At 36.3% G+C, this 14,981-nt stretch overlaps 1 protein-coding gene across 10 annotated transcripts in view; it reads right to left on the bottom strand.

Moving 5' to 3' along the window:
- Positions 1-1,334: 1,334 nt before the first annotated feature.
- Positions 1,335-14,981, bottom strand: part of ATF2 (activating transcription factor 2) — an 81,512-nt gene continuing 67,865 nt past the window's right edge. For 8 of the 10 annotated variants that reach the window (XM_049615994.1, XM_049615999.1, XM_049616000.1 and 5 more), the window contains 2 exons: positions 8,724-8,829; positions 1,335-3,900 (listed from right to left, as the gene is read on the bottom strand). In XM_049615994.1, coding sequence (XP_049471951.1) covers positions 3,674-3,900; positions 8,724-8,829 — 333 coding nt within the window. In that variant the 3' untranslated portion in view covers positions 1,335-3,673. Of the gene's footprint in view, positions 3,901-8,723; positions 8,830-14,870; positions 14,948-14,981 lie in introns of those variants that run through there. The other 2 variants (XR_007454471.1, XM_049616004.1) reach the window with 2 other exon arrangements.

The following is a 14,981-nucleotide window of genomic DNA, read 5'->3' as shown; positions in this document are numbered from 1 at the left end:
CATGCCAGAGACAAGATCATCTTTCCTGTCCTCTGAAACAAATCAATGCAAACAATGAGTTTGACCTTTTAATATTTTTGTCAAATTTTGTTAGGTATCAGCAGCTTGTCTTCATGAAATCTTTTATCTAATATCATGTAATCCAGATTAAGTACCTTCATTAGAACGTGTACCTTACAAAATAGCCATGTGATTTTTTTTGCATCTCTTCAGATTGGCTCAATCTGAACAAGACCAAAATATCAATTCACATGCTCTCCATCTTTAATTTCTTCACTTAGCACTGACCACTTTTAGCATTTGTATTAGGTTAATTGTGGTTCCCAACACTTACCCCCCCCAACCCTCTTTGGAAAGGAGCTCCATCCACAAAGGCACGGATTTTTGTGTTTGGGCTCCTGGTGCATTCCGTGTGCCCAGAACAATGAGTGACACGCTGAGTAGCTCTCACTCACTGAATAAAACGAGGTAGAGGGGTTCAGAGCCAGCACAGCACCGGGGTGGGGAACAAACCATCTTGCAGGCCGCTGTATGGACTTCAGCTCTGAGTACAGCGAGCTGCTCCAGGATTGGAGTAGATGGAGCACCACAAGCTGATTTAATTTGAAAAGTACCATTCTAGCTGTTGTACTGAGGATGGGCTGAAGGAGGAGGGGTGGAAGCAAGGAGGCCGTTTCTAGGCAGATACAGTAAACTGGGTGAACGATAATAACGGTACAGAGCAATAGCACTGTACAGGGGCAGAAGTGGTTGAATTCTGTATTGTTCTGAAGGTAAATCCAACAGCATTTCCTGACCGTTCGGAGGTGGGAAGAGAGAAATCAAAGACACCACCACCGTTGTCCTGGCTTAAGCAACTGGAAGAAGGGAGCTGTCATCAAGTGTCTTATGAAAGACTGCTGGAGAAGCACACTTGACAGGAAGGTGGGGGGGGGTGCTAAGGAGTCAGTGCTGGACGTGTTACACTTGTAACTGAACTATAATGGTTGGCACATAACGTTGGACGTGTTACGTTTAAGATGTTTTGTCAGGCAGTTGCCAAGAGATGCCAGAGGTGGGCGGACTGGTGTATGGGTATCGTTGAGAGAATGTTCGTGGCTGGGGACAAAAGTTAAAAGTTCAGTGTATCTGGCTGGGGCTTAATGAATCCAGAGAAGGACACGGCCTGAGCACCCTGCAGTTGAAACATCTTTAAGGAGGATTGAATTTTATCACAGAAATAGAAAGACTATCCGGTTCTTCTCAGGTAACAAACATCCTGAAGGGGGCAGAAAGCATATTACCAAGTGCTGTTACTTTACGAAAGAGAGGTAAGGACAAGCAAATTATGAACATAATTTAAAGATAGAATTTATTCTCTGATGGTTTACTCATGCAAACTGCACATAAAAGAAAGTAGTACAGTTTGTGTAACATTGCAAATGTAAGGACTCAAAATGCTAGGTACAGAAGTAGTGCGACATCCTGAAAGTCAAAATGGAATTTGTGTTTATACAACTAAGAATGATTTTCATTTGCTGAGCACAGACTGATTTACAATGAAAGTTTTGCTAACCTTGGTAAGTTCATTAACCGTTTACATGACTTCTTACATCTATGTAGTTTTATTTTACAGTTGCAAGAATTCCTGTTACCAAAAACTTTAACTTGCATAAATAATAAAATGAAAGAAAAATGTACTGAAGGACTTAGGAGAGTGAAAAGTTGAGGCTTTTCCTAACCCATCCAAACTTACAATAGAAAATTGCCTTCTTGCAGAATTCATATTTTGTGCCTTTGAGATCAACTCCTTAGCATAACTATGAGAAAATCATGATCAGAAATTCATTGCTTTAAATTACAAAATCAGTTAAAAATAAAAAAAATTTAGAAGTAGAATTATCAACTAAAAACGCTCACTCTTGATAAGCCAAACAATAAAAATCCTATTATCTTCATACTTAAAAGTCCTGAAATGTCATTTGTATAATTTGAATGTTTCCCAGTTTGGAACTTAGGCAGGTGGGATAGTTCCTTGAATTACCAAGGATATTCGATATAGGTTTTTAAAAGGTCAGTCTCGTTAGGAGATGGCACCGAGACATTCGTAAATAGTGTAGTATAGATGCAGAACAGACTACACAGCTTATTATAAATGCGTTACAGATATTTACATAATGGAATCCTGCTCGAATGCCAGAAGTTGCTACTGGGTAGGACTCGTAACTATTTTACAAAGTTTTCTTACACACGTCTACTACTTTATTTTTCACAATTTAGTCTATTTTAAAATATTGTACTGTATCTTGAACATAACTGGAGAATAAAAATAGATAATGGCACATTAGAAAACTCAGTATCCCACGGATGATTGGATAATGAGAAAAGTGTACCTACAATCATCTCCTCAGAAACAAACTACATCATGGAATGTTAGTTATCCAAGCCTGCACAGTAATGACATTTTAAATTGCAATCATCTATCGGCCAGCATCACACCGAAGGCATCGTTAAACATTCAAGCAAAGACTGCTGGCATAAACTATTGAAAGAAACATACACACATAACACACATACACACACACACACACACTCTCTCTCGCTCTCTCTCTCTCACACGCACTCTTGCTTCCCACATTATAATTACAATGTTCTAAAGATAGATACTGATTTTTTTTTTCCCACGAGAAACGTTATCAAAATTTGCTACTAAAAGATGACAGTGCTTTCACAAGAATAAGTACAAGTTAGCTTGCAAGTACAAGACAATGGGGGCAAACAGCCTTAAATTTTCTAAGTAATTTTTAGGCTTTTTCTGGCAACCACACCATACTTGAGTATGCATAAACTTCTCAGTTTGTAACCTGAAATCTGCAAAAAAACCCAAAACCTAATTTCAAAAAATTATTAGCTATCTGATAACCCTGTATCATAGATGATATAATTTCATGTTTTATTAGCCTCAAAACATAGGATTTAAAATACTGAATTTAAGACTTGAAAAATAGTCCTTTTGAAATGTTAGAGGATTCCAAAATTCCCGTCTACCTAAAATCTTAAAGAAAACGCACGACGAATGACCTTGATTTAGTTTGAGGGTGCATAAAAGCACTGTATGTCTTTTACCACGTTTCACTCACTTAAAAAGTGTTCTCTAATGTTCTTCCTTTTGCATAATGTGCAAAATAAAAGGCAAAAAGATTAAAAGCAAATTTCTATCTTTCTCTTGCTAGTGCTTTATGACCTTGTTAACATTACAAAGTCAACAGGGACGATGCAGAACTTTGGTATAAATGATATGACAATACTACCATCACAGTTGAGGGTAAGAGGTGGTCAAAAGAAATGGAAGTGGGAAGAGACTCAGTAACACCCCCATTTATTAAAACACCACCAAATTAAAAGTGAAATAAACCACAATGAATTATAATACAATTTACACATTGAGCACAGAAAATTAATAAATCTAACAATATTTATAAAAAAAGCAAAATCAGTCTTTTTCCAGAGACTAAAAACTGTTGTTCAGGCTGATCATCAACTGCCGCTACACCAACTTTAGAGCCAAATTTAATTTCAAGTAAAAAAAAAAATTTACAACCACAGATTTCGCATCAACGGAAACCGGTCTTTCCTTGATTTCCCTTTGAAGTCACTAATGAGTATCTAAAACTGCCGCACCGCAGGTTTTTAATCAACTTCCTGAGGGCTGTGACTGGGAGGCAGGAGCCATAACAATCTGCGACAGCGCGGGCTCTGTACTCTGGTCCGCCATCTGTGTGAGTACTGAGGTGGCCACAGCTTCGGCCTTGGAGGTTGAACTGACTCCATTGGATGTGCTGACAGAACTATGCTGAATAGCTTCAGGGTGCGGGCTGCTCGGCACTGACAGGTCTTCTGAACTATCGTCTTTATCAGCAGCTGAGCGGAAAAAAGAAGAATCACGGTTTCTTAAAAACAGCTGTAAGAATGTATCAGCAGGTTGTCAACACACAAGAGTAAAAAGTCAGGGTTTGACAAAAGCGGTTATTTAGATACGATGGTATGACTGGAACTGAGCAAACCAAAAGGTGGCTTTCCGATTTTACCTGCAGCAGCTCAAATGAAGGCCTCGCCATGCACACGGAAGCATCTGCGTGCCCAGCTCACAGAACCGAGCCGAGGACGTGTTTGCTCAACAGCGTTAAGAAAAGTCAGGTAGGAATTTGGGAGACAGCCTCTTACAGATATAATCAGACCCTTACCAAGTAACGACAATTTAACACAACCGGTCTGTTTGCCTACATGCCATTCTTATTAAAAGATGAGAAAATTTATACCCACACGCATAAACAAAATGAATTCTTCCATACAAATTGCACTTTCAAATTACTCCCTCTGCATTCTCTAGAACTATATTTATTCTGGCTGACTTTCCATCGATGGCAGCAATGGGTGATTACAACACCTGACTCTAATGATGCATACACATGAGAATGAGCAATATTTAGAATCTAAATGCCACCAGCTGTTAGAGCTGCACGAATTAATTGGGATTCAAATAACAAATTATATAAAACTCTAGAAACTACAATGGAAGATATTCAGAAAGAGGCATTCTGTGTACTTGTGAAAATCTACCAACTTTTAGGACTGAACAATGCATCTCCTACATCTTTCTCATTTTAACAGGATCAAATCCAGTAATTTCATTTAGTGAAAAATCTGATACGCACACCGCACCGGTAGTTACGGTGTACGTAACTTACAGAATGATAACATGGACCAATGATAACTGTGAACCTAGCCCCCAGCTTAAGAGAACACCGCCAATAACAATGATGCTTCCTGGAGGCTCTTCTCCTCATCAAAGGTAATCACTGTTCTGATAGCTCTTTAACCATTACCTTGTTTTTTGTTCGAAGTTTTACCAAATAGGTATGCATCCCTAGAAAGTAGCATTTAACTTTTGAACATTCTGAAAATTGTATCATACTGGATGTATTCTTTTGTACTTTTTTTTTTTTTTTATAGAGTTTATTTATTTTGAGAGACACAGAGCTGAGGTGGAGCAGAGAGAGGGAGAGAGAGAATCTCACGCAGGCTCTGCACTGTCAGTGAACAGCCCAATGTGGGGCTCGATCTCACAAACTGTGAGATCATGACCTGAGCCAAAACCAAGAGTCAGACGCCTAACCAACTGAGCCACCCAGAAACCCCTCGTTTTCTTTTCACTTGGCTTTAAAATAATTTTTATTTAGCGCTTAAAGGTAACAAGCGGGCTGTCAAATCTGACAATGCAGACTGGCCTGCTTACTGGTGGCCAGGTGCCTATTCTGAAAGTCCATTATTAAAAGACTGTGGACGCTATGAAGCAGGACTTATTCCATGATTTGTGATGCAGGAGATGGAGGAGGAGAAACCTGGCCAGCTTGATTTTAGTTCACATGAAACTCATTTTGAGAGTTTTCTGAAATATAGGACTTAAAGAATTTTGACAAGTTTGCCTCAAATCCATGCATTTTTTGGAAAGCAGTTTTTAAAAATGTATTAATTAGAATCCCCTCTTCTCTATAAATCTCCTATCAATGCAAAATCACCCCTCAAGATATAATTAAAAAATCACAATAAACCTTTTAAAATTATATAAAGTAGAAAGGATCCTTTTCTGAGGAAGCAATAACAAATGTTATAAAATATTTCTAATTCAGTTACATAGCCAACAGAACAGTTACGTGTTCAAGAAACCCAAACCCTGGCAATGGCACTCAAACTGACAAGAGTACAGTCCCCTTTACGTCTCTTCTTCAATATGAAAACAAACGGACCTTCCTCTCAATGTTAAGTTCTAGGGATACACCAGCTTTCAAAAATCAAGAGGCGAAGGTGCCTGGGTGGCTCAGTCAGTAGTGTCCAGCTCTTGATTTCTGCTCAGGTCACGATCTCACAGTTGAGCTGAGCGTGGAGCCTGCTTAAGACTCTCTCTCCCTGCCCCTCCATACCCACTCTCTCTCTCAAAATAACAAATTTAAAAATAAAGAGGCTGATCTATGATGAGAGGTCTAAGGAAATGTAAATACAGAGTGCAGGCAATGACAACATAAAACAGTAAATTTTAAAGACAAGTGCTGATCTCCAGACTTTCAGAATCAGGCAAAGCAAATCTTTAGGCTATACAAAGTACCAGGTACCGATTTATAAATGGCGTAATTATACATTCCATATGTAAAATACCTTTATAAAGGGATATACCTGCACCTATGTCCACTTCTGGAAGGTGAGGAGAGAAAAATCACCAACATAACCATAAGCACTAGAAAGAGAAGAGTTCTTACTGCACTCACAGAGCCCTTTTCAGCCCTGCTTAAAGCTAAAAAACCCCCAAGTGTTTGACAATTCACGCTCTGAAGTTTTCCACCTATGTTCATACATATTTTCATTAATGAAAATATAAGCTCTCAATTACATTTAGGGCCCAAAGAAGGTTTCCTTCGCACTTAAGATTACAGAAGCAAGTATAATACAATTTTAATTATGCTCCAAGATTTAGAAAATAGGAATTAATGGTAATAAGATCACTCTTGTGCTTTATTTTTCATAGAATCCAAACATCAAAAATATATTCCTATTTTCATTCATGTTTTATACTGTTTAAGGTGACCAACTGTCATGGTTTTCCCATGCCTGAGGGGTTTCATCCTAGGATGCACGGACTTTGATAATTAGAAGTGAGACCGTAGGGTGGTGTGCTTTTATACTGTCACCTTTATCTGAAAGATTTTTGTAATATTCATTAGTTTCTATTAAACCTTGACTTCACAAATGTTTTGAAAGTCTTAACTACTATTACAGTTCACCATCAGCAATAGCCGTGTGCTAAGACATGCATAGTGTTCACTATTTGTGAACTTCCCCACATTTTCTCCAAGATATAAGTACTCACTTATTCAATCCATCTGCCTTGACTACTAAACAAAAGTCAGATTTTCTCCTTCAAACTTGAAAACGGAAATTACTTTACAATTTCTACAAAATCCAATTATCTCCCAAGAGCTAAAGAGAACTATTTTATACTAAAACCGTATTTTACTTCCATTTGATTATCTAGAGGACTAGGTAGGAAAAAGGCAGGAATAGTTCCAAACGTCAAAAATGTGTTATTCATTTCCTGCAGTCTATACAACCTAGCATAATATGTATTTCCTAAAAATTTATTAATCTAGACTTTCAGTTTATTTAAGGGTATGGCACATAAACCCACACATTTATACCTTAAAAATATCTTTATAAATTGTTGCTTAAAATGAAAAATCGGCTTGCCTTTGCTGTGCACATGCTACCTTGATAAGACATAAAACTGATGGGATTAAAAAATTGCAGATGAGATAAATTTTTAGTTGGATGCAACTGAAGAATTCATTTTCCTTCTAATTTTATAGAATCATTTGTATATTCTTTTTGAACTATCAAAATTCAAGAGTGCTCTCTTGTTAAGAAAATCATAGATGCATAATGCTGAACTCAGTAGCTTCTATCAGAAATTATGTTGTTAAGTCAGATGGGAGCCATAATGGCCTCATCCCTGCAGCAATCATTGTTAATACAAACCCCAAACATATTTCTATATGGTTCCAATTTACTCCACAATGTGTTTCACCATCCTGTGAAAATGACTAGATATCAAAGGACTGAGATTTATTTGCTCAAAACTGACAAAAATCAATGTTCTAAATATATATGGCAATAGAGAGTTGCTAAATCTACTGAATCTTTTAAATTAAAAAATATTGCCCATTCTGATGAAACTGCTTACAATGACTACAAGTAAAGATGGTGGCCATTAAGTTTTATCGTGAGCACCTGAGGAACTGTTTGCATCCAATACAAAATGTTTCTTTCTTTTGAATTACTGACACTGGCAAATTAAAATGAAGTGGATACATATGGTTGAAACAATCTTCACATTTACAAATATCCTGAAATATCACTAAATCATAAAAACAAAAGCTGTGGGTTATATATTATGAATGTTGCCTAATGCCTTCCCAGCTCTGTTACTTGTTACAAATTTGTGTACGATGGACAAAATTGGCCATTTATTCAGAGTAACAGCTGGCTCCAATATTGTGCATCTTATCAAAAAAGAAGGACATTACAAGAAAGAAAAAGCACAATTAACCTCTAAAATGCTGAAAAACAGAAGAATCTCATTTTGGGGAAAACATGTAAGAGGAAACTTAGAAGCAGATAATGTTAAGAAGTGTTCTACTGTAGCATTTTTATGACCAAAAGACTCAACATAAAGATTCACAACAATAAAAAAAACTGCACAATGCTGATATTTAAGAAAGAACAATAGGATCCGATACTGTAAATGGGCACTATGTATTGTTAAACGAAGATAGTTAATTAAAAAAAATTACTCAATGGAGGCTGGAAAAGAAGCAGTGTTTCACTCTGTCGTTCTAAGACCAACCGTTACCCTGGGAAGATGAAATACCATCAGTACTTACAGTATATTTTGAATTATTAACCTGTTTTGTTGATGTATAGTAATCCCTCGAAAAAAGGCTAGAAACAGGAAAATTCAAAAACTCTAGATTCTACAAAGTATATTCCCCGTTCCATAATAACCTTGCAGAAGTTCTGATATTTAATATTAAGTATTAGAACTGCAGCCTCTGTCTTTTTAACTGTAGCGTGGTTCACTCTGGCAGTATTTCACCGACGCACCCTAAGGCTATAGGTGATGGCACATTACTCACTATGATAGCCAGATTTCTTCTGCATGGCGGTTACAGGGCAATCTTTATGAGCCAGAAGAAGCTGTTTCAGCTGTGCCACTTCATTTCTCAGCAGGGTGACTTCACTCTAGAGAAGAAACAACTTATGTACCTTAACAGCATCAGACTAAACGTTTCTTACTGCTGATAACAAGTGAAAATTAAGGATATCGGGTATCTTTAACAGAATATCAAGGAATAAAATACACTGCTCGAGCAGGCTTAATCAGTACACATCAGTTTTTGTATTTTAGCATTTGTACAAAGACTGCAACTTCTATAAAAATTTAAATGAGGTAACAACATGACTGGATAACATATTTCAAAGTTTTTATGTTACCATTTGCCTTGGGACTGCTTATATATTACAGGTAACCTGCAGAAGGTATTTTTTAGTTATGTTGCATGCTCTTTTGATTATCTGAAAAATTAGAAACATCAAGGGAGTCAGAATGAATGTTCACTGTCTCTGTTCACTTGAAAGTGAAAAATTTATCCTGGAAACTCAATTAAGCAAGTTTCTGGTTTTCTGGAAACTATGAAAGCCTCCACAGAAGAAACCACAATAATCAAAGAATCATGGATACCTAAAATGCAACAAAGCACTGTGTTGGACACGGAACCAATGATAGTAGATATAATATCTAGATGACTTAGTTGCCCTTGATCTAGGTAATCTGTACACATCTAAATTTAAATCTGATAAATTAATGGTGATTTGTCCTAGTCCTTATTTAAAAATGAGCACTTCACAGCCTTTGTTTTGGAGGCGTTAATCTGGTAGATTCTATATTAAAAAGTTCCAAATTAAGGGAGTCCATTTAATTCCCTTGGGTCACCCCCAAATATTAAAGATGCAGAAGTTAGTGATAATTACCAATACTCCAGAGTGAGTCATAATATGAATTTAATAAAATGGTAGGAAAACTTAATTTACAAACACATCTACTTATTTGGACTCACATTACCCTTAAGTAACCCGAAGTTAAATAAAGAAATATAACAAGCATGTGTACGTAAAAGCTCAGGAACTTTGTTTTCCACCCCTTGGTCTCTTAACCAGGAAGCTGAATGTAGAATTATTTAGAAGATTAGACTCATTAGATCCTATTAACTGATCAATGACAGAAATATAAAAATCCAAAGAATGAAACTTAAGCAAGTAGACTCATTAGATCCTATTAACTGATCAATGACAGAAATATAAAAATCCAAAGAATGAAACTTAAGCAAGTCTCTTGGGCCAAATAGTTTCTCGCACCCCCACAACAACAAATTGCAACAATGCATTAAAGCACAGAACAAAAATTGATGCTCACAATAACTCGGAACATTAAAAGGCTAAATTGTGTTTAAAATATTGTATTTGAGACAAGAATGGGTGTATGGTGATGAAAATATAAGAGGGAAATTTTTAGTTTCACTTAAAAAAAATAAGCTGCTTATTAGAAAACTCATTTCTCTGTAATACTGCAGTCATCAGCGTCAATACTATAAATTATAGCTCTTTATTAATGACACCAAGCACGAGAAACCACGTTATGAAGAACCTAATATATATTATCCAAAATTCCTCCCTCCCTGCTGCATCAGCTTGATTTTGAGATCCATGTCTAATAAGTTTCTCTCATTAATTTCTGTAATATGAAATAGGGTTGGATATGTATTTTTAGCCCAGAATATATAGTATAATCTTATAATAATCTCTTATAATCAGGTACCTGTGACCACCCTTTCACATTAGTTTGAACCTATGAAAAAAAATACTTAATTGTTCTGAACTACACAAACTGAAGTTCTTGTGAATACACACTATTTTCTCTACCTAGAAAAGCTTTCCTCTCCTTTTTCTCATCTTGCTAATTTTTTCACTCATCTTTAAGAGTCCACTCAGTATAAATTTGGATAGGAAAATAAGTTAGGAGTCCATTTCTGTGTTCCCAGAGCCATATATACATACGTGTGCGCATTTACGTAGTATTCACCACACCAGGATTGTTAATTTTTGGTTTACTTGTTCATCACCTCTGCCAGATTGGGATTATCTGGCTCTCTGTATCCCCAGAGTACAGCACACAGCCTAGTACGGAGTACTATTTAGTACTATTCTAGAGAGAACCACGGTAATTCTATGTCCAGGGGAGGGTTAAAAAATACCAAAGAAGGTGAAATGAAATTGCTTAAATAATATAAAGTTGGTCAGAGGTCCCAATTTCCTTATTTATGCCCACAACCTCACCAACACAGCTACACTGTTAATTCTTCTCAGACATAAAATGAAAATTGGCATATTTTACAGTATCATCTCACAGAATTTAAAAAATCACAAATGCCCTCTCTCCTAAATATTCTATATAGACATTCATCATAAACCATGTTATGATTTTTTTTTTTTTAGTCAAAGTAAAACATTTTTGGTAAGACAGATGCTGAAAAAAAACTGTTATTCTGGTCTAAAAGTAAATTACTTTGGCATTGTCTGTACCATTGCTTCATTCCATCTGTAGCTACTCAAAGGTTAATTACATACTAATGAACAATTCTTTTTTAGTTTATATGAGTAATCTATTAAAGGTTTTCATTGATCACTGGCTATAGATTGAGGACCAAGTATTCCATAAATTTATGATCTTTGGCTTTTCAGTTTAGACACTACCCCTCCAAATTAAATAAGGGAGTTTCTCATTGCTAAAGGTATGATTTTCCTCATGTTTAGTCTTCACAAAAATCAATGATTAAGTATCAAGATTCCCCTCACACAGTTCCAAGGACTGTCATGGATGCAAAAGCTTACACTTGAGAATGAAATATTTAACTTATGTCTATGACGATAGAAGAAGAAAAAAAAGTATTTTGGAAATACTTTGTGAAATGAATGGGAATGACCCTTTTCTCATTCTCCTTAGTCTCATACTTTGTTTCATGTCAGTCTCCTCTGATAGATCACAAATTCTGTAAGTGCAAGGACAATGTCTTTTTCACTGTTGTATCTCCTGTGTCTAATAACATGCTCTGCACACAAAAGATGCTTAACGACAGAATGAATAATAAATAACTAGCATTTGCATAGTGTCGTTATAATAGACTTCTCTGTACTCTCTCTCTCATTTGATCTTCATAATAGTACTTATTCTAGGAGTATGACAGATGGGGAAGTAAAGGCTCAAAGATTTTTAGCAAGGCCTACTAAAACGAAGAACCAGGTCTCAGGCTCATAGTAAAATGCATGAAGTAGAGGTGGTATCACTATCACCCTTTCCCCCTCTACAGCGGAATTTAAACACTCAGGGGAAAAGAAGGAAGGCGGTGATAGCACACAATACTTCCCCGCCACACCCCCACCTTGGAATTAAAACAAACAGGTATAGTATTTTCCAACTGTCACTATTCCTTCCTATTTCAAGGGATAAATACTGAAATAAAATATTGTTTAGGTGTCAGAAATAAAAGGTTTGATTCTATTCCCTTTTAAGTCAACAAAGCAATAACAAAACCTTTTCCGTGTCATCATTAACTTATGAGTGAAGTCTTCCAAGTACCCAGCTATGAAACAATGCTTCCATTTTTAAATTTTTTTTTTTTCCAACGTTTTTTATTTATTTTTGGGACAGAGAGAGACAGAGCATGAACGGGGGAGGGGCAGAGAGAGAGGGAGACACAGAATCGGAAACAGGCTCCAGGCTCCGAGCCATCAGCCCAGAGCCCGACGCGGGGCTCGAACTCACAGACCGCGAGATCGTGACCTGGCTGAAGTCGGACGCTTAACCGACTGCGCCACCCAGGCGCCCCCAATGCTTCCATTTTTAAAAAAACTTACTAAGCTTCTACTCCACACACATTTTGCCAACACTTAAGTTTCAAAAGCAAAATCCACGACAAAAACTCCCAAGTTTTATATCAGAATAACTGTTAAGGAGCTACGGTGAGTAAAGAATCTGTCTTTGTCCACAAAGGAAACAGGGTGAAATTGTAAACTGACAACAAAATTTCAAAATGAGTATAACTGAAAAGCAAAGTCATGAAGAGGCAGAAACTCTTTCAAGTAAAAGACCACAAAAATCACATATTACCTTTAAAAATATAATAATTTATAACCAACAGTATCCAAGTTTTGGTCTAGATTACCATGTCTCCAATTCAACTTCATGATATTGCCTTTTAGCAGCAATTTTAGAAGGCTAAAATATTAAATTCAGTGAGTGGGGCAAGAAGATTGAATAATTAACATGTTCTTTAAAACCTAATATGTATTTGGTAAAAATATGAACAGTCACACCTCAACACTCATTAAAATTTATTTATAATATATAAGTAACCATGGATCATTACTGCCCACTATACTGATCAGCTACGCCTGTATGTCACGTGAAGGATTATTAAGGAAATGTAGAATTGGTGAATGTTTTTACATAAAGTAGAGTTTAATTATTTCTCTGACATTCAATTTTCTTTACAAGTCATTCTGTTCTTCACAGTTAACAGTTTTGCTGTTGGGAGACTGAAAGTTTTCCTCCCTGAATCCAGGTTAACTCTTTACATTCTGAAAATCAGAATCTGTCCCTTTTTAGAACTGCTATTTTATTTGATAACTAAAAAACAATGAATAAAAACCATATAGCCACTTGAAACAATTACTGAAGCATACTTTATTCCCAAATCGTTCATGCTTCTCAAAAGCCTTTTCACCACTGTTACATCCTGGTGCAGGTCATTCTTAAAATTCCACTTATATTTAGGGATTCATTCCTATAGTGATTTCCATATCTACACATTTATTCATCTAACTATAAACTTTTTATTAATGAAAAAGTTATGCTCCAACTATTTTTTGAGTAATTTAGTGAGGTGACATTCCATGAGCTAGAATTAACCATTTTTTAAAAATGTTATTAATTATTTTGAGAGAGAGGGAGACAGAACATCAGCGGGGGAGCAGCAGAGACAGAGAGGGAGACACAGAACCCGAGGCAGGTTCCAGGCTCTGAGCTGTCAGCACAGAGCCCGAAGCAGGGCTTGAACCCACAATCTGCAAGATCACGACCTGAGTCACCCAGGCACCCCTAGAATTAACCATTTTAAAGTGAACAATTCAGTGCGCCTGGGTGGCTCAGTTGGTTAAGCATCCGACTCTTGATTTCAGCTCAGGTCATGATCTCATGGTTTGTGAGATCAAGCCCTACATGGGGCTCTACTGTCAGGAATCCCTGCTTGGGATTCTCTCTCCTCTCTCTCTGCTTCGCTCACATGTGCACTCTCTGTCAAAATAAACAAACAACAACAACAAAAATAAAGTGAACAATTCAGTGGTGTTCAGTACGTTTACAATGCTGTGTAGCCACCTCTCCCAATCTGGTGATAAAACACTTCTGTCACTCCAAAGTAAAACTCCTTACCCATTAACCAGTTTCTCCCTATTTCCTCCTCCCCATGTCACTGGTAACCACCAATCTGCATTTGTCTCTATGGATTTCTCTTCTCTAAATATTTCATACAAACGGAGTCACACGTGACTTTGTTTCTGGCTTCTTTCACTTAAGCATGTTTTGAGGTTCATACACATTCTGTACTCTCACTCCTTTTTATGGCTGAATAATATTCTACTGTGCATATATAACATAACTGCCCCACTCACTTTCTCACTTTCTTTTTACCCCTAATAATATATTACAGATTATTTCCCAGGTTGATACATACATACGAACTTCATTCTTAAGCATTTTAAAAAACATCCCTGATAACACATCATTTCACCTATCTTCACATTCTGATATGCATTTCTAAAACTAAGAACACTTTCTTATCTAACCATGAAGCCATCATCACTTAGTTTTTAATGATTAAACATATGGATTTTACTTTTCTGTTTGTAATTTGAAGTATTAACTAACGTCCTATTAAACTGTAGCGGTTAATTTAGGAATTTCTTTAATTTGACTTCAATTTAAAAGATTCATGCTTTCAAAATGATACGTTTGTTAACTTTTACTGAGGTGATAAATCTTGCCTTTATTCCTCCAATCAAGAAATTTCTACCCAGATTAGGAAAACATAAAATATATTTTAAGATAATGACATTTAATCATAGTTTGTATGGTAGAAAAAAACATGAATGAAGTAAGGATTACATACATTTGTCTCGAATGTTGAATTTTCCAAGGTTTTCTGAAATAACAAAGCACTGTTGCTATTGATAATGGTGATCAGTGCTGCAATACAATTAAGGAAATAGCAATATTTCAT

This window comes from Panthera uncia, assembly GCF_023721935.1.
Source record: "Panthera uncia isolate 11264 chromosome C1 unlocalized genomic scaffold, Puncia_PCG_1.0 HiC_scaffold_3, whole genome shotgun sequence".
Taxonomy (NCBI): domain Eukaryota; kingdom Metazoa; phylum Chordata; class Mammalia; order Carnivora; family Felidae; genus Panthera; species Panthera uncia.
Note: the sequence above shows the minus strand (reverse complement) of the source record. Positions and strands in the feature narration are given on the sequence as shown.